Source organism: Eulemur rufifrons, chromosome 15 (assembly GCF_041146395.1).
Source record: "Eulemur rufifrons isolate Redbay chromosome 15, OSU_ERuf_1, whole genome shotgun sequence".
Classification (NCBI taxonomy): Eukaryota; Metazoa; Chordata; class Mammalia; order Primates; family Lemuridae; genus Eulemur; species Eulemur rufifrons.
This window is the reverse complement of record NC_090997.1, coordinates 83,323,132-83,342,529: the sequence shown is the minus strand read 5'-3', so window position 1 is coordinate 83,342,529 and position 19,398 is coordinate 83,323,132. Positions and strand designations below refer to the sequence as shown.

General features: G+C 34.6%; 1 protein-coding gene and 1 non-coding gene across 4 annotated transcripts in view; both read left to right on the top strand.

Moving 5' to 3' along the window:
- The first annotated feature begins 451 nt into the window (after positions 1–451).
- HBS1L (HBS1 like translational GTPase) overlaps positions 452–19,398 on the top strand; it is an 86,010-nt gene continuing 67,063 nt past the window's right edge. Inside the window, exons 1-5 of one of the 3 annotated variants that reach the window (XM_069489143.1) lie at positions 452–616; positions 4,347–4,412; positions 11,647–11,775; positions 14,733–14,927; positions 16,164–18,305. In XM_069489143.1, the coding sequence (XP_069345244.1) occupies positions 574–616; positions 4,347–4,412; positions 11,647–11,775; positions 14,733–14,927; positions 16,164–17,632 (1,902 nt within the window). In that variant the 5' untranslated portion in view covers positions 452–573 and the 3' untranslated portion in view covers positions 17,633–18,305. Of the gene's footprint in view, positions 617–4,346; positions 4,413–11,646; positions 11,776–14,732; positions 14,928–16,163; positions 18,306–19,398 lie in introns of those variants that run through there. The other 2 variants (XM_069489142.1, XM_069489141.1) reach the window with 2 other exon arrangements.
- On the top strand, positions 13,542–13,648 carry LOC138396133 (U6 spliceosomal RNA). The gene has a single exon (XR_011235612.1). It is a non-coding gene; the product is annotated as a U6 spliceosomal RNA (small nuclear RNA).

Genomic DNA, 19,398 nt, shown 5'->3' with positions numbered 1-19,398 from the left:
CGAAAGCATGGTGACCTATTGTAGCTAGGTTCTCTAATTGACCATATAAACCTGTTTAAAAGTAGTCATTTTTCCTCCCTCTAAAGCATGGACTAATTCTTATATCAAATTTACACGTCTTTTGAATGCTTATCGTGAACTAGACTTCAAAGATGAAATTGTATAAAACAAGGTCCCTGCTCTACACAGTCAGCTTTTTCAATACATTATCAGAAATCAAATTGGAAAACCGGGACGCTGGCGTAGATCAAGGATCCCTGCTCACAATATTTGGCTAAAACCAATAAATTCCAGCCGGCCGGATTTACCCGGTTTGAAATCCCAGTCAGTAGACCTGCCCGTAGGCGGGACTTTCCGATGCACATCGGTGCGCATGCGTCCGTAGGGAGGTTGCTGAGAGGTTGCTGTTGCGCGGTGCGCAGATAAGACGTCGCGCGTGCGCGGGCGCTCCGCGGACAGGCCTGCCGGAAGCTAAGATGGCGCCGACGTGTTCTTCGGGCCAAAGTTGGCTCCTTGTCAGTATCTAAGCGGGGTGTTTTGGAAGGGGCAGAAGCAAACGTCCTCTCCGGCACCATGGCCCGGCATCGGAATGTCCGAGGCTATAACTACGATGAAGGTAGGTGGCAGGGTCATACCGGGACTTTATATACGCTGTTCTAGCTGCGATCCCAGCACGTTGGCATCCACTTGGATCTGTGAGTTCCTCGTCAGTGGTGCCAGGCTGTCATTCGGAGAGGCCCAGCTGGGAAAAATAACCGGACATCTGAGTGCCACCGGATGGCGTTATTTTAAGTCATGATTTCTGCTCTCTGGAAGTGATTTTATTTGGCTTGGGGAGAGGTGCTACTCGGCGTCATATGGGAAGGACATTTGGTGAGATTGGGATCCGGTGATATTTATGCACATAAGGATTGTCACCTCTTCCATTGTTTCCTCTCAGGGCGGGCACTCACGTGCCTGCTTCTAGCTTCTCTCCCCCAAATTCCCTTTCAAAAATGCTCACGAAACTGCTTATTTGTAAAACACAGATTGACTTACATTCAGCTGACCTGCTATAACTGTGTTAGATTTATATGACAAATCTTTTGTTCATGTTCATCCATACTTGGTGCGGAACCTAGCTTGAGCTAACTAATTTTTGTCAACGAATTTAGATTGAAAACTGAGGTGACAGTAGAATAGACACATATTAAATGAGTTGATCAGGTGATCTTGAGATGCATACTCAATTCTTGGCTGGTAATGTTCACTATAAATCAGTTTTAAAATGGAAATAAGAAGCAGTACTAGAGGAAAGAAGGCTTGGAAAAGGACTTTTTGATTTTAAAAAATGAAATAAAAGAAAAAATGTGTATGAACGTTCTCTAGGAGTTAAAAAAAGTTAGAATTAGTTTTAGGAGGAGCACGCCCCTCTTTATGCAATGGATAATTGTAGGCATCGCAAAGCATCATACAAACTAAAAATATAAACAAACATGAACTAATGCAGAAGAGGAATAGATTAAAGATCTATTGCTTTGAGAAGTGCAGAGCATGTAGTGCTTAATATATTGGTGGTTATCATTGACACCCCTAGTAGATTATTCTAGAACATCAGTATGCTCCAACCATAGGGGAGGGCATCTAACACCCTGTGTTACATTTGAAGACTGACCCAGTCCTCTTGGCACATGTTAATTGCCTGGTGTTCACTTTAGAATGGAAGCCTTTTTAAATAATTGCAGTGGATGTGGACCACTGTCACCTGAAAAATGACTTTAGACTGGGAGATATTTTTGGAAATTTGATGCAAAATACGTAAATAGGCCTATTACTCATTAATTTCTTTGATAGTCGTTTATCATTTCCTCAACCAATATTAAGTGCTTAGAGTACTGCTCTAAGCTTTGGGGACTGACAATAAGATGTTTGAGGGTAATATAAAAGGAGGAGATAATACAAGTAACAGATGATTAGAACATAAGAGATGCTACAAAAAAGTACTGACAAAGTGCTGTGCAGGGCTCTGCAAGTGAGAACACTTAATTTAGAATAGGTTGAGGGAGTTTAAGCAGGATTTCTATGTGAAGGAATGTTTCATGGAGGAGAGGGGCTAGGTCTGAGGGAGTGAGTGCTAAATATCACCTTGGCCTCCTGAGGTCAGATTGTCATGTGTTGTGTTTCTTTGGAACAATTGGTGACATAATAACCAAGCTGTTCCTGTAACATAGGAGGTGTAACAGTGGGTGCACTGTTCCTACTTAAAAAAATTCTATTCATTTTCAGGGTCCAGTTTATTTCTCTTCTTCCCAGTTCGGGACTCTTCTTCTCCCCTGGACTCTCAGAATAATATTATAATTTAAAAATTCTCAAAAGTAATTAATAATATAACCTCTTTAGAGAGTGTTTGTTTTCTAAAATCTATTGGTTCCTCTACTTAATGTCTACTTTATTTTTCTCTGTAATTTAGACAGTCTTTACGTGACTGCCTCAGCTACTGATTTAAAAGCCCCAGGAAGGCAAAAATCCATATTTTAATTTTATATTTACTCTGGTAGCTGCCACAATGTTCTTCACATGCAGTAAATACTCCAAAATTTTATTGAGGAAATGAACCACTTTGTAAAGATCACAGGAAAGAATTCTCTTCAACTTTTTATATTTTGGCACTTTAGGGTCAATTTCAGTATTGAAAAACTGACCAAGTAAAAAAAGGTTCATGTTGTCTTTAATATTTAAAAATATTTTGTTTGTGAATGGCCCTAAATTACTTAACTCATGGTTGTGATCTAATAATTTATTGAATGTTACACTATAACAATAATGTTACTATTTTTATCCAATAGTAGCATTTATGTAATCTTTCTCTGCCTTAAGCATTTGGTCTCAGCCTTTGAGCATGCCGTTCTTGCTTCATGCATACCCTCAGAAACTAGCTAAGTCTGTCTTTGGAATTGGTTTGGATATTCTGGGGATCTTTCTCTAGCCATCTCACTCCCAATTCTTGTTTTATTGTTTGTGTGTGTGCCTAAATTGCTCTGTATTTCTCATGTTGAGTACTTGTCACATGGTTTTATAATTGCCCATTTTCTTGTCTGTTCCTTGTCAGATTTTAGCTTTGGAAAGAGCTGGGAAAGAGTTGAACAGTAATGAGCTGGTGTCTCTAATAGACCCTGGCATGGTGTTAGTATTTGTCGAATGAATGACTAAATACATTTATGTAAATATATTTACGTTCCGTGTGGGTTTTTAGTTTTAATTAGTTTGGTGCATTAATTTATAACAAAACGAATATTCGTTTAGTGCCAAATGTTATTATGTGTCAGGTAGTTGGCTAAACCAAGTCTTACCCTGAAGAAGCTGATGGGCTCATGGAGTGAAACCGGTGTAGTGCTTTGAAGACAATACTGTAAATTGGAGGAGTGTTCTAGAGGGTAAAGTTGGGAGGGGGGCTTGCTGTTTTTACCCAGAGTGGTCAGAGAAGACTTCTGCAAAGAGGTGATATTTGAGCTGAAACCTTAATTAGGAGAAAGAGATACCCTTAGGAAAATATGGACAAAGAGCATATTCCAGTCAGTAGGGAGTGAGCACAAGAGAGTTTAGGATAAGGTGGTTTATTAGAGGTTACCTAGCTCTACATGAAGAAAAATTACTGTCATGATCTACTGTGTGTGCTAGTCAGTACTTTGGTTATAAGAGGGCACTTGGAGAAAAAAATGGATAGATGGCTTATTTCAGGTTTCTGTCAACACTGGAAAGACAATTCAAATATATTGTCTATAGCAGTGGTCTCCAGCCTTTTTGGTACCAGGGACTTGTTTCGTGGAAGCCAGTTTTTCTGGGAGTGGGGGGGTGGGAGGTGCAGAGCTCAGGTGGTGATGTGAGCAGTGGGGAGCAGCTGTAAATATAGATGAAGCTTTGCTCCCTCACCCACAGCTCACCTCTTGCGGTGTAGCCCAGTTTCTAAGTTTCATGGAAGACAATTTTTCCATGGACGGCAAGTGGGAGGGAGGCAGAGATGATCCCCAGCCTGGTTCCTAACAGGCCACAGACCGCTACCAGGCTGTGGCCCTGGGGTTGGGAACTGTAGATCTATAGGGTTATTATTTTTCGATCAGATGAGATGAAAACTTGGAAAAACTCAATAAAACCCAATTAGCTTAAAAACTCAAGAACCATGTATGTCTTTATAATTATAGAATGTTAGTAAGTTACTTATTTTGTGGGTGAAAGTCTTAGAATTTTTTTGAAAAGTAGATAATCTAAGTTTCTTTAATTTTGATGAATAATTTGTTTTGGGGAGAATTCAAATACATCAGTGTAAAAAGAACTTGTAAATGAATTTATCTCTTTTGTTTTTATTTTAGATTTTGAAGATGATGATCTCTATGGCCAGTCTGTAGAGGATGATTATTGTATTTCTCCATCAACAGGTGAATTTTAGTATTCCATGAGACTACAATATGTAACATTTAAAAAGATAATTATATGTTAATTTTTAAAGTTATATAAAATAATTTCTTTACCCATGCATGAAATGGTTTTGATTCCATCATTTAGTTTTAAACAATTTCAAGAAAACTCTGAAGACTGGTTTTTCCAATATTCTTTGCAACATATAGTTAATCAAAATGTCCTAAAATGGTAATTTAGTCAATAATGAAATTCTAAAACCTCTGAAGTCGGGCAGCAGTTAATTTTATATCCCTGAGTCTCTTTTTGATATTAGAAACATTGAGGTGTTATGCTTAGACTTCCATTTATTTATTTATTTATGCTATCCTTCAGAAAATGATTCCTTTATATAGTACTTTACTGTTAAACAGTTTGGTAAATAAACCAAATACATGTACTTCAGACTTCTGATGGAGCCACAGAGGGATTAGAGTCTAAGTTTCTGTATGATTCCACATAAGAGCTGCATCTTTTAGCTTGTGTACCTAAAGATTTCTTCTCTATGACCTTATGAAGAAGAGATTCATACATTCTTTCAGCAAGGACTGAGTCTTTGATCCCAATCTTTCTCTCATTTCTCTAATGATACATTTGTCTTTAAATTTTAGCCTACTATATATATACAATTGGTTAAAACGCCCTCCTAAATTTTAGTATGGCATAACAGAGGGGGTACAATTTACCTGTAATTAGGTACTGTATAAATATAATTCATAAAACTCATTTTCCACAAGTTTAAAGATTAGTATAATTAACATTTCCAGCAAAGTCCTCCTCTGTGATCTGAATGTTTGTGTCAAAATTCTATGTTGAAATCCTAATCCCCAAAGTGATGGCATTAGGAGGTAGGGTGTTTGGGAGGTGATTAGGTCATGAGAGTAGATCCTCCTAAATGGGATTAGTGCCCTTAAAAAAGAGGCCTCAGGGAGACTCCCTCATTCTTCTACCAGGTGAGGACACAGCAAGTAGGTGCTGTCTGTGAGCCCTAAAGCAGTCCTTCACCAGACATAGAGTCTGCCTTGATCTTCGACTTCCCAGCCTCTGAATGTGAGACATAAATTTCTGTTGTTTGAAAGCTGTCCAGTTTATGGTATTTCGTTATAGCAGCCTGAATGGACTAAGACATCCTCCTTGTCTCAATTACCTTACAGTCTACTGGGCTGTCCTATAAACTGTACCTGCTTTAATCCCATTTTTACCCTCTGAAAACCAAATGTACTCCTTCTGACTTTTATAATTTTTCTTTATAAAGGCGTTGGTTGCTCCAGAAGTTGTCTTATCCTGTCTACTCTGTCACCTTTTTTCCTGTTACTTGTTATTCTGAAATGCATCTTGCTGTTTATTTGTAGGCATGTTCTTCAGGTCAAGTACTTTCCTGATTTAGCTAATCATGGCCTCTCTTCCTTTAATGTTTCCCTGTTATAAGTCAATATTCTGTTAGGAGATAGAAATTGCACCAATTATTTTACCAGAGAATTTAATATGAAAAGTTGTTAACCATGTATCACAGAACAAAAAAATTCAAAAATGACAACTAAAATATCGAGAAGGTAGTAACTTCAGGAAGCATTTGCCATCCCTAGTGCTTATGGGAATAAATGGACAAGGTTGAAAGTGATGTTTTAGAAACTTATGAGGGCTGCTTGGAGCTGGGACTTAGACCATGAGGGGAGGGTTCTGGTTTGCTGCTTTGCCTCTGAAGTTTATAGGAGGGACTGTGAGCTGGGACTAAGACCTCTGGGGAGGAAGACACTGTGTGACTGATGCTGGTGCCTCTGGCCTCTGAAGAGACCCTTTGAAGCTGAGATTCAGTCTTTTGACCACCCTACTAGCTGGTCATGGTGTCTGGGATGTGAAGAAGCAAGCTGAAGCTGGTTCTGAGAGTTTTGGAAAAACTGAAAATGGATATTAATTGCTATTTACTGAAACAAACTGCTTCTGCAAGGGTGACACTGTTGCTAGGGTGACACTGACCGGAACAAGAAGCAAAAAGGAAGGATCCTGTGCCTTCCTCCTTCAGTCTTCTAGTTTCCCTTTAGCTTCTCTTTCCCTGATCCTAAGAGAGAGCCAGGTGTCAAAGAAGAAATGTGTTTTGCAGAGACTTCACCCCAGCGTCACAAAGCTGAGTAAAGAATGGTAGGTTAGAAGTTGAGAAACGGACTAATTCCTTTAAAGCTCCTTATTCAGGGCTTCAAAAGAAGACATTTTATAGGGATTTAGGAATAAAACAAATTTCACATTTTCCAAGGTACCTCCTGGGCACTTGCCCTTTGGGGCTCCTATAATTCAGCATCACAGTTGACTAGGTAACTTAAATTTTAAAGATGATAAAGTGATGTCTGGTAGCACTATCCTCATCACTCACATTCTAATAAGCACAATAGAGAGCATGGCATGTTTATGGAACTGAGATGATGATGTGGGTATAATGTTCAATTTGAGTTTTAAAATCTACATGGTAGAGAGTGGATTAAAGGTGCTACTTGAATGCATGTAGGTAGACTAGATAGGAAACTATTATATGTATTTATCTAAAGGACATGTATTTATTTTGGGACAGTGTTCTCAAAGTATGGTCCCTGAACCGTCAGCAGCATTTGAGAGTTTATTAGAAATGCAATATTGGAGGCCACACCCAAGAGTCAAAAACTTTGAAAGTGAGGCACAGCAGCTGTTTTAACAAGTCCACTAGGGTATGCTACGATATGCATTGAGAACTGTTTGTGTAGGTCAAGAGTGGTAGCACTGGATTTTGAGGTAAAGAAAAAATTTACAGGAGTTCAGGTTTATAGGATTTGGAAGTTGTTGAATATAGCTTGCTTAAGAGTAGAACCCTTCATAGAGAGAGATATTACTGATACCCTAGTATTGCAGGTTAATGTAGTCATTTATCTAGGTTATCTGTATAAATAACTTTATCTTGAGTAATGAGCTAACAGTACACATGGTCAGATCTTCAGAGGGTGTTTTTCTGAGATATGCATTTATGGCCTAGCTTTCTTTAGGACAGGATCAGAGTTTATCTGTGTGTCTCTCATAGCTCTTGATGTGTGTCTTTTATGTGCTTGTGTTCAAGACAGTTTGAGTTACTTTTGTACACACCAAAAAGTCAACCAACATTATCAAAGCAGGAGATAGTTGAATGGTTTTGAGTTTCTTCTGTGACAAACTGATATTTTTAACAAAAACATGTGACTTTGGATTTTTTATTTTTCAAAACATTTAAAAAATAGCAGTAACAACAGATCAGAAACTTAATTCCTACTTTAGTAGTATGTTTTCTAAGTAATTTTCAATAAAAAATGAATAGTTTTAGAAGAATACTTTCTGTTCTTAAAGAAGCAGCTAATGTCATGGAAGAGCTAGCCAATCATACTCAGGGTGTAATGAAATCTGATAATTGAGTGACTTTACTAATTAATAGGAATTTCTCTCTAAAATTCACCAGCACATGTATATTTTTTTGAATTCGTTAAGTCCAGTTTTCCTGATGGAAAGGCATTTTCTAAATGTTAACTTTTAAAATTTCCTTTAGAAAGATTGACTTTGATATTGAGTATTGAATCTATCTCAAAAGAGTCAGAAGAGCCTATATATTAAACTTTATTTCAATGGTTATGTATTTCATTTCAACTAATATGATTAGAAGTAATCTTTATTTGGTTCATTCCAATTTAAAACTTTTATTGAGCATCAATTTATGTATAAGAAAAACCCTATTCTAATAAATTTATAAATTAGGTTGGTATAATGTAGCTTGTTTAAAGTCTTGTTCAAAGCTTGCTACAGTAGTATGGTGGATAAATAAAATAATCCTGATGAAGGAGTCTGGGAAGGCTTCTTAAAGGAGGGGTGGGATTGGGGCTGGTAAATTTATAACCAAGAATGGCATTCCAGGTATAGGAAACTACATTGCTTAAGCAGTGTCCTCTAAGTGAGGATTGTTTTGGGAGACTCCCAGGATTAGTGCAAATTGAAGCAGGAAAGAGGGCTAGGAAGGGAAATGAGAACCAAATTGTGGAAGACAGTTTTCAATTTTGTGTTTGTAGTGTCCACTTATTGGAGGTTTTTGAGTAAGGAGGGTAGTATTTTGGGCAGGTAACTGATAATGTTCTACAAAGTGGACTACAGGTGGGACAGAAGAAATGAGAAACTTGTAGGCCAATATTTCCTAACCTTCCCTGATGTGAATCATCTGGGAGTGGTTCTTAACAATACAAATTTCCTGCTCCATTGCTGTACCACTTAATCATGGGAAGAAGTGTAGAAAGCTTTATCTTTAATGAATGCCTCACGTGATTTTTATTTTAAGTAGTTTCTGGAATAAGGTTTTGAATTCTTTTAACTTTTATGTTTATTAAAATGCCTTAAATTTAAAAAATTACTGTGGGTGTCCATTTTTTTCAGAAAGCACTTCCATCAAACTTTGTGATTTGAAATTTTAGGGAATAACATTCTGTATTTATCCATTTTCTCACTATTGCATTTCCCTCCATTTTTACTGTATTTCTTGCCTTTTGGGCTCTTATTTCAATTTCAAAGATTTGGACTACTTTTTCTCCCCTAGTTGCTAATTTTATTTTTGCTGGAGGAGTTTTCCTAACCTTCATCCCTCCCAGGCAAACCCAACCATTACTATGGCCAAAAGAGTGGCCACAGTATGGGTTTCTGAGTTGGATTTGTGTGTGTGTGTGTGTGTGTGTGTGTGTATGTGTCGGTGGGCTGATGGTTGGGTGGTAGGTGGGGATTGGGTGAGGGGCAGTAGGAAAACCCTGCAGGAAAAAGTAACTCCTAGGAGGTAGAGTAGAAGCCTGTATGTTGAGAACTTCCTCTTCCTCATCAATATTTTCTAGGGAAACTTGTTGAGGGAAGCATCTGATTTCATGCCTCACTTAGTTTTTTGATTTGTTTTAGGTTTCTTCCTCACCATTCATATGTATGAGAGGAAGTTGGGGAAAGTATTATTTGTTACTTTTAGGCTAAACTGAATATAGTTTATTAAAGCCAAGAAAGCAATTTGTAAATCACCAGACAGAAAATTGCCAATTTATATTTTTTAGTACTCCCACATTTTGTTAAATCTAAGATGCTATGGATTGTAAGGCATATTACTTCATGGACTGCTTTAAAACAAAAGGCTGCCAATCTAAGTATTACATAATACTAAGATGTCATTTGACTATAAGACACATCTCTAATTCTGAGATTTTAACGTGAAAAAAAGTGGTCCTGTTAAAGAATTTATGAAATAGGATATCTCTTTCTGCTATTTAGCCATGGTGACTATTAATATAACACCAGCGTTATGGTCTCCTTGCACAAGAGGGGGCAAATTAGGGATCACACGATATAATATGTGCATTCCCGAAAAATTTCGTGGTCTTTAAAATTATATGCTAAAAATAACAACTTAAGGGAAAAAATAGGATCAGTACAGATCACTCAACCTATAGAGTACTGAGAAAAATAGTCGTCATCTTAATAAAAATGCTCACACATTTAATAAGATACATTATCTTCCTAATACTTTAGTAAGCACAGGACGTTCCATTAAAATTGGTGAAAGCTTCATAGAAGGAGATGTAAGAAAAGGTTAAAACTAATGAGCAGTGTTGCAAAAGCAAAATTCTCACAGATCTTGAAGAGCTAAGCAGTCAGGACCCTCAAAAGAGAGTATGTGGCGAACTGAGGCAAGAGGAAGAATGTGGGGTATGTGGCATTATAGTACAATTACAGCGTGATATTCCTCTGTGGTTGGTGTTAGTGTATCTTCGTTGTATCTGTTGCTGTTATGTGCTGTGATACAAAACGTTGAAGTATTGGGAGAAAAGTTTCATAACCTAAAGTGTCTTCAATATTATATCCTCATCATTCTGCTATTTACCGATTAGTATGAACTAATTTATGTTAAGGAAACAGGCATTATAGTGGATTAGATTCAGTTATCGCAACTGCTTTGTATTTCTCTTATATTCTATTTTCCTTGTTCAAGATTTCTTCCACTTCTTCAGCTTTTCCTACATTGTTACCTCCTTTATTATAACTGCTCCAGTCTTCATTGATTACTTAATTTTCTATGCTTCCACAGCACTTGTTATCTGTATTACTCATTTGACTTTTAAAATATGTCATTTCATTTTTCTTCTTTGTCTTCCCTGCTAATCTTTAAGGCCATTGACTTATATAATGATTAGAATGCACTTATGCTGTGGCCTGCTGAATGTAAGTGTTACACATAGGCCATAGCTTTATATTTTATGTGTTAGCTGTAAATTTTGAATAGTTTTTTTTTTAATAAATAATGTCTTCTGATTACATGTACAAAAGTCAATGGACGTAACGTTTTCTGCTTTTATAGAAAACTAAATAATGTAAAACCCTTAATAATACCTTGCCTTTTGAATATTATGTTAATATTTCTGTCGTTCTTTAGTTGTATTCTTTCATAATTGAACAGTCTCCAGGATTGAATTCTGTGGCCGTCCAGTAGAGGTGGAAGCATGAATACTTTGGGCATGCCTTATGATTTTTGCCTTTGCTCACCTGTATTTCATTTATGATACTTAGGCATGTATTGGCACCTTGACAATCTGTCTTTCCTTCCTTTAATGAAACATGTAATACCCAGTTGTGATGACACTGCCACTATTGCAGTGTAGCACAGATACCTGAAAGTCAAAGTTGGGTATATGACACTAGTTTACAATGTTAGTATATGATTGAAATTATGAGTTATTCAAAGGTTAAGGCCTGTGTTTTCAGTGAACTCTTGGATTCAGGCAAAATTATCAGTTCTTGGGAAGTGAAAATTAATCTTGTGTTTTCTTAATTATGCAAATTATTAAGTTTGATACATGGTTTGAAATATTTGTACCAAAGAAGAGAAAATTTCAGGGATCATAGAATAGTAGGCAAGGATCAGAGTTTTTGAAAACCATGAAGAAAGTAGCTCAGTAGAATGGTCTTGGAAATTATGGGAAAGAAGGAAGAACATTATAAGAGATTAATAAATAGTAAGGACATTTGGATATTGGAGCAGGATTTTGGGTATGATATGTTTTGTCTTAGATTGGTTTTTGTTTCATCCATTGTTACGGAATGTGGGTAACTGACTATAGGTGGTAGATCAGAATCTTTAACTTTTGTAAAAAAAAAAAAAGATAAATGGGAAATGGCTATACTACAGCACATTTTGATCATTTTATATTCTAGCTGCTCAGTTTATTTACTCACGACGTGACAAACCTTCTGTTGTTGAACCTGTAGAAGAATATGATTATGAAGATCTAAAAGAATCTTCCAATTCTCTTTCGAACCATCAGCTAAGTGGAATTGATCAAGGTATAGCAAAAAATAGTGTATCTGTGTTTCTTACCTGAAAATGATTAATAACCAAATACACCGGAATTTATCAATTTTATCATGATTGTTCATAACAGTGACTATACACTAATGATAAAAATGTATCTTATATCTTCAGGAAAAATTTGTTTTATTAAATATATTGTGTGAAGTGTGTATTTAACTGTATGGCTGAAAAGTTGATTGTATGGCTATTGTTTAGTAACTAGAATTTTTGATTGAACTATCATATTCTTTCATTTTTTCCATAGGAAAGAAACTTCAGTGATTTGTTATAGGAATTTTTTAAGACCATTTATTGTTTAATAAACTCTGTGTAGAGCTTATGATTAGAATACAGAAACTCCTTTACTTAGAAAGATGTTAGGTTCCAAAAGGTTTAAAAAAAAAGGTGAAATCTAAAGTAGCACTATACAAGTGTCCTGATTGTTTATTATCTGTGTAAATTAAGTTTCAAGATAGAACTTGTAAATGGTGATGACATTGGTTCTGAATTTGCTTATTTTCAACACTCTTAAACATTTTAACAAAGATACTTATATTTTGGCTTTCTTCTTTTATAAATAAGTTTCAAACATGACATTGCTCAAGCCATAGATTGATAGCAGAACTAAAATGACCAGGTATAACAGTAATGTCATCTGTTGATAGTGAGCAGGGCTGAGCCAATTTGCTTTTTGTCTGGAGTGTGGCTTTGTTCTATAAATGTTTTTAAATTGAAAATTTATAATAATTAATTTGAAAAAGAAATTTACGAATCTGGGAGCTGATCATTGAATGAATCAGTAAAATATATACCAGCTGCTAATAAATTGAGAAAAATGGAGAGAAAGCATAAATATACAAAATTAGAAAAGTGGAAAGGCAAACAACAGGTACAGAAGAAATAAAAAGAATTTATTTATCAACTATGCAAATACATTTGAGAATCTGGATAAAAATTTGAAGATGAGAGGTTGTGTGAAATTCTCAATACTATTTAATTGTATTTTTAAAGAAAAGTGTCACAGTTAACGTTGTGGGTTGAGAGGGTAGGAGTAGAGTAGAAATCTTGTCCTTCTGCTATGCTTCAGTAGACAGTGATAAAGGAGTTATGAAATGCAAAGTTATGTTTGAGAAGGAAAGTTAATCATTCCAACCTGACACATGTAAGTAATTGCGTGATGACAATAATGATGATTGTAGCTAACTTTTACTAAGTACTCTCCAGATACTGTTCTACATACTGTTTAAGTATTAGCATCTTTAATCTTGACAACCTTATGAGGTAGGGCAGTTGTCCTCATTTTTCAGGGGAAGAAAATGAGACACAGAGCAGTAACTTGCCTGAGATTGTACCAGCTAGGAAGTGGCATTAGAATGTCAACCAAGCTAGCCTAATTCCATAACCTCTACTTTTAACCCCCTTACAATACTGCCTCTTTGTGTATGTGTAGAAAATAGTTCCTATAATTAGAAGCGGCCCTCATGCTAGCTATGCTATGTATTCTGTTCTAGTTTCAGTAATTCATGTATTTTTCAAACAGGTATTATTTTTCCAGTATAGCTTATTAGCCTTTTAAAATTAATCTTGGATTGAATCAAAGCAGAATTGCTCAAATATTTGAGGAATTTATTTTTAATGATTAAAAAATAGAGCAATGGAAAAAAAGTATCAAATAATTTTTTTTAAATAAGGAAGGATCTTGCCAGTAGTCTCCTTGTTCAACATGTAAGTATGTAAAATCAAATATAAATTTCATTTTGTGCTTGCTTTGGCAGCACATATACTAAAATTGGAACGATTCAGAGAAGATTAGTATGGCCTCTGTGAATGAGGATGACACAAATTTGTGAAGCATTCCATATTTTGTGTACCCACTTAATATTTTGAAATTAAAAAAAAATTTCATTCTATGAAATGGTTTTGTGGAGTAGAGAGTCTGAAAACCTCAATTCTATTTTGATTATTGCTAACTTAGTAGTGCCATAGTTTTCAATCTCATCTTTATAAGTTAGAATTTGCCTGATATATTTAGCTGGTAGTGTTATGAGGATTACAAAATGAATACATATAAAAGTATTGTGAAAATTGTCAAGTGATATACAAATATAAATGAATATATTCATTTTTATTTATTGGCCCCTAGATACCAGGTACTGTTTTAGGTTCTAGGGATACGAAGTCTTGGCTCTCCTGGATTTTTTATCATGAATAAAAACTAATAATTACTTTTTAAAGATAACAGTTATCAGAAAATTAAAATTCATAAACAGTTTAGATACTTCTAATTTTTTATTTTTAAAATGAACATCCTCCTTTTAATCTACTGATGTCCTTAGTTTTATGGCGTTTTTATATTAGGTTATCTTGCCCATTTTTTAAAAGTCATTAAGGATAATTTAGTTGGCTGGAAAAAACTGAAGTTAACCTAAAAGAAAACTTAAAGTAGTAATTTAAGAAATGTAAGAAATAGACTTAGTAATTAACTGGCTTCACTAACAAGTTAGAAATAGTCCCACACTCTCCCCTCTCTTTCTGCACATGTCTAAAATGATCAGTGCAGATACCGTCATCCTTGATGACTGAATATAAGCGTTAGTATATACTGTGCAATTTACATTTTTTCAAGCATTAGTCAATATTATTCAAGAGACTTTTATCATCATCATTGACTGAAAATAGCTATTTGTATATATAATTTATACTTTTTTAAATCATTAGTCATTATTCAGGAGATATGTATTCTAGTGATTTCTTAATTAATGAAGTTTTACCTGTGGTAAGGGAAGATAGGTATATTATGGATAAAAATATGATCATTATAAATAATTTTTGCCAAGGAGAAAGGAGAGTTGAATATTCTAGTATAGTTTCAAATCTTTCATCAATTTTGAAGATTGAGGGTTCTATCATGGCACCATTTAGTATAGCTTTTGATCATCGTCTGTTTTAGCTCGTCTTTATTCATGCCTGGATCACATGAGAGAGATACTTGGAGATGCTGTGCCAGATGAAATATTGGTTGAAGCAGTTCTGAAGAACAAGTTTGATGTGCAGAAGGCTTTGTCGGTGGTTCTGGAACAAGATAACATGGAGAATTTGAAGGAGAAGAGTGAGGGATCAATGTCTACAGGAAGGATAGAAAAAGGTATGCCTTTACTTGTTCTCTTTTAGTTGTTTTACGTAGTGTTTAAAAAGAGGCTTTAATTTGCTTGAGCCTTTAAGACAAAATTTAATTTGCTTGAGCTGTTAAAATTTTGCATGTTACAGTTAATTCTTGATTATTATTAATTGATCTTCTAGTTTGTGCATTTTTGAGATGAGTGTTCTGTTACACCTTGGTTTTTGGTTATTTCACTACTTGTTTTCATATCTAAGAGAACATAGTGGAAATAAAATTAGATAAAACAACATAAGACTTTTTTTCTTCTTGTTAATAGCTTAGAGGACTTTTTAGTTATTTTGTTTTTAACGCTAATGAAATAGGAAATGGGATAGCTAGCCAATTAATGTTAAAAATTCCTTTATCCTTATATTATTAATATGTATTAATATAATTCCATTTATTTAAATATGATTAAATATAAGTATCATAATTATACTATTCTTGCATTTTATAGACAGATATTTAATTTTAAATTTGTAGGATTTGGTATTAAATTTGGAATTTAGTGGACAAAAGGGGGGAAATGAGGTGCTACCATTATATTAATTGGTTGGTATCTGTCAGTATGAGTATGGTGATTTGTTAGCTAGGTCAATATTTCTTGTAAACTGTGGGATAGATTTTTTGCTACAGCAAGGTTGGATACAGTCTGCTACCATGAATTAAGAGTTTTTTGGGGAGGGTTGGGGAGGCACAGATGCATACTTTTAACTATTATGGGAATGAGTCTGTAATATGTCATCTTATGATAATAGTGTTTCCTAGATTGCAGTAGAAATTACAGGGTGTTATTTGTTTGCTTGTTTGTTTTTAATGCATTAAAATACAGAAGAAAATGAACCTAGTTTTTTCTTTTTTCTTTCTTTTTTTTTTTAGAAGTTTTGAATTTGAGATAATCCTGACTGTAATTTAATTATGGTTAAAATGTCACTTTGTTAAACTCATGAAAATTAGAACATTGACTGGCTTGATACTTATACATTTGTTATTTATCAGTGAACAAAATATGACTGTTACTTTAGATTGTTAAAGGAAGGTAATATTCTAGAGTGTTCACTTAATATTTGGTAATGATCAAGTATCACTTTTTTCATGTCATAATCAAAAGAAGCATTTAGTAATTAAATGCCTCATTTCATGTTTCCTTTTGGTTGCGGTGACTGTCTTCTGCATATGTCAACCTATTCATCTGAAAATTAATGGCTCTTGTAAGGTAAGGAGTCTTATTTTCTTCCTCTGAAGTTTCAGCTGATAATCTTCAAAGTTCTTATCCTCAATCAGCAAATCATTTGGATTGTAGTAGCAAACCCTTTGATTGTTCTAGCTCAATAGCAAAATATGGATCATATCATAATTCTTCAGTTCCAAGTCACTATTTACTTCATAGAAAAAAGAAACTTGACAGACCTAAAAGTGAAAAGAAACTAGAATCATGTAAGTTAACAAAAGAGCTTTCACTAGCTGACCTAATTCATGATATGCCAAGAGATTCTTGTAAACGTCAGCCATCAGTCAGATTATCATCCACAGATAGTCCGGAAAGTCTGCTTTCAAAGAATGTAGATGGTGATTTGTTAAGACCTCAGGCATCGATATGTGTTTCCAAAGATGATTCTGCATTCAAAGAAATACCAGATTTAAAGTCCTTAATGACAAAGAGCACAACACTGAATAATTCTTTATTTGTTCAAAACAATTCACTGTCTGATTTCCAAAACATTCCAGTACAAAACAGTTTAGGAAGTTCAAATAATCCTTTGCACTTAACTAGCTCATTGGAAAATACAACTCTTGATAATCTAAACGCTAGTGAAAAGGCTGAAATTGGAAGTGTTTCTTTAGGTGAAGAAAGTGCTAAGAATTACATTTTAAAAAATGACAACTTGAAGTTTTTCCAGTGTGAAAGTCCATCCCTAGCCGAACTGTTTCAGGAACACAAAGAAAACAGTCGAAGCCAGTGCTTTACTTTATCTGATCTTTGTAACCAGTCATCTGCCAGTTTTACAGATCTAAGTTTGGGATCCTTTCCCCTGTCACAACTAGCAAATCGCTCTCAGTCTTCAGCTGGAATATCAGAATTAACAGGATCTCTGTCATCTTTGGCATTTCATAAAGCTGCTCCCATAAGAGACCTTGAGAATTTGTCGCTTTCTGATTTGATTGCAGAAACGATTGATGTAGACAACTCTCAGATTAAGAAAGATTCTTTTGAGCTCAGTTTATCTGAAATGAGGTCTCCTGGAATAGATTCAAATATTGATCTTAGTGTCCTTATAAAAACCCCAGATTTTGCTCCAAAGCTTTTAGTAGAGCAATCAGTTGCTCCAGCATCAGGAACTAAAGTTCCAGGTTCAAAGTTAGGGAAAAATTCCAGTTTTCCTAAGGATATTAAGAAGAACAATAAAGGCTCTTTGACTAGGAAACCACCTTTTTCTCTCTCTTGGACCAAGTCCCTTGCTGCTAGACCTTCAGCTTTTGCTTCAACACTGTGTCTTCGTTACCCACTGAAAAGCTGCAAGCGACGCACCTTTGACCTTTATAAGACTTTCCTTTATAGTAGACAAGTTCAAGATGTAAAGGACAAAGAAATAAGTCCTCTTGTAGCAATAACACCATTTGACTTCAAATCAGCATCTCCTGATGACATTGTAAAAGCTAATCAAAAGAAAGCATTTACTAGAGAATAGTAACAAAAGGAAAACTTGATTACTGTTGTAGAGCTTTTTATTTTTAATTAAAGTCTTTATAGGATCACTTTATATTATGGGATTCAAGTTGTGATTTTTATATTAAAATTGTCTTAAGTCAGTTGATAACTTCAGTTGGTATATTTTTGCACTGAATTTTTTTTATAATCTTTTAGTGATTACTGACTTTAATGAGTATATGTTTACAAAGTGCATATGAAAACTTGATATTGTAAAATCAAACCTCAGATATTTTTATTTGAAGCATTCAACTTTATAAGTTTTTATGATGAGCTTTTTTTTCTATGAAATATTTTTGTGCTTTGTTCTTAAACAAAAATGCCAGCACTTGGGATTATTATAGTTTAATATGAAGATTATTCTTATGTGGCATAGCATAGCTGAGACATATATTCAAACAGTACTGATATCATTCCAAGTTTCATTATTTTTCTGCAGGGAAATACTAAAATTTTTCTATTAGAAAATCTTAAAATTTCTGACTTTTAAGAGTACCATGGAAGTTGTTAAAGTACATTTTTGATGATGATAATATAAAAATCTTTTAAGGGACCATGTAAATATAGTGGCTGGATAAATACATGAATTATTTTTATACATTTTCAAAACATTTGTCCTAAATGTACCCCTTAAAATAAATATATAGAAAATGTTGTCAAGTATGGTTGCATGTTCTTCAAATAAGCATTTTGCCAGATCTCTTTTTTTCTTTACAATAATTAATGAAGTGTGGAGTTTTCCTTTTTGCTACTGACAGCTGTGTGCCCTACAATGACAAAGTTTCAGCAAAGGTGGATCAAATAAGAGCCCTCTAGTGAGCAGAATAAGTGGGTAGCTAATCCCTTAAAGCAGTAGTCCTTCCCTAGCAATCGTAATCACTGGGGGAATTATTTCAAGACAGATAGTGTGTCTTCACTCCAGATGTGCTGGATCAGTCTCTGAGGGATGGCACTTGGGAATGTATATTTTCAAAATGATCCCCAGGTGAATCTGATGGATACTTCTGTTTGAGAACTACTGCCTTAGAGAAAGAAATCAATACAATGGAATTATTAATGCTAAGAATAGCATCTGACCAACTTGAATTCATACTTTCTAGAAAATACCAAGGGAAATTGCTAATTAGAAATTATGGTCTTTTGCATGAAATGATACAGATATTATTAGTATTCCTTGCCAAAAAAATACAGTATTATCTATAATGTTATTTCTTAATGAAAATAAAATAGCTGGCCTTTTCCCAGTAAAGAAATATTTTTCTCCCATAGCTACTTCAGTATGCATATGGTAGTTTTTTTTGTTCACTTCTTGTTTCTGTTTATTTTCAGAAAGACATTCCAAAATTTTTAGCTCTGTCTGATGTTTTTATATTCAGTATTTTGGTGGGAAGAGTTGAAATGGCATTACGTCTTCGTTGTTATAAGCAAATACTTTCTGATTTCTTGTGATGTCTTCAGGTTTTGTTTTTAACTGCATATTTCAATGCATATAATACTGATACTTAGGAGATCATATAAATCACAAGCTATACTTTCTGATTGTTTAAAATGTGAATTATCCCAACTGCTGAGTTTGTTTTTCTAGTCTTGAACCATTATTAAACATTTTAGTAATTTTGAACTATAGTGTATGAATCATCAACTAGATTTATATGTAGGCAGTCTCCAATTTAGAAGTGAATTATAATATATTCTAAGAGTTTGTAACTAACGATAATTCCTGATTAATTGCTACCTAAGAAAAAG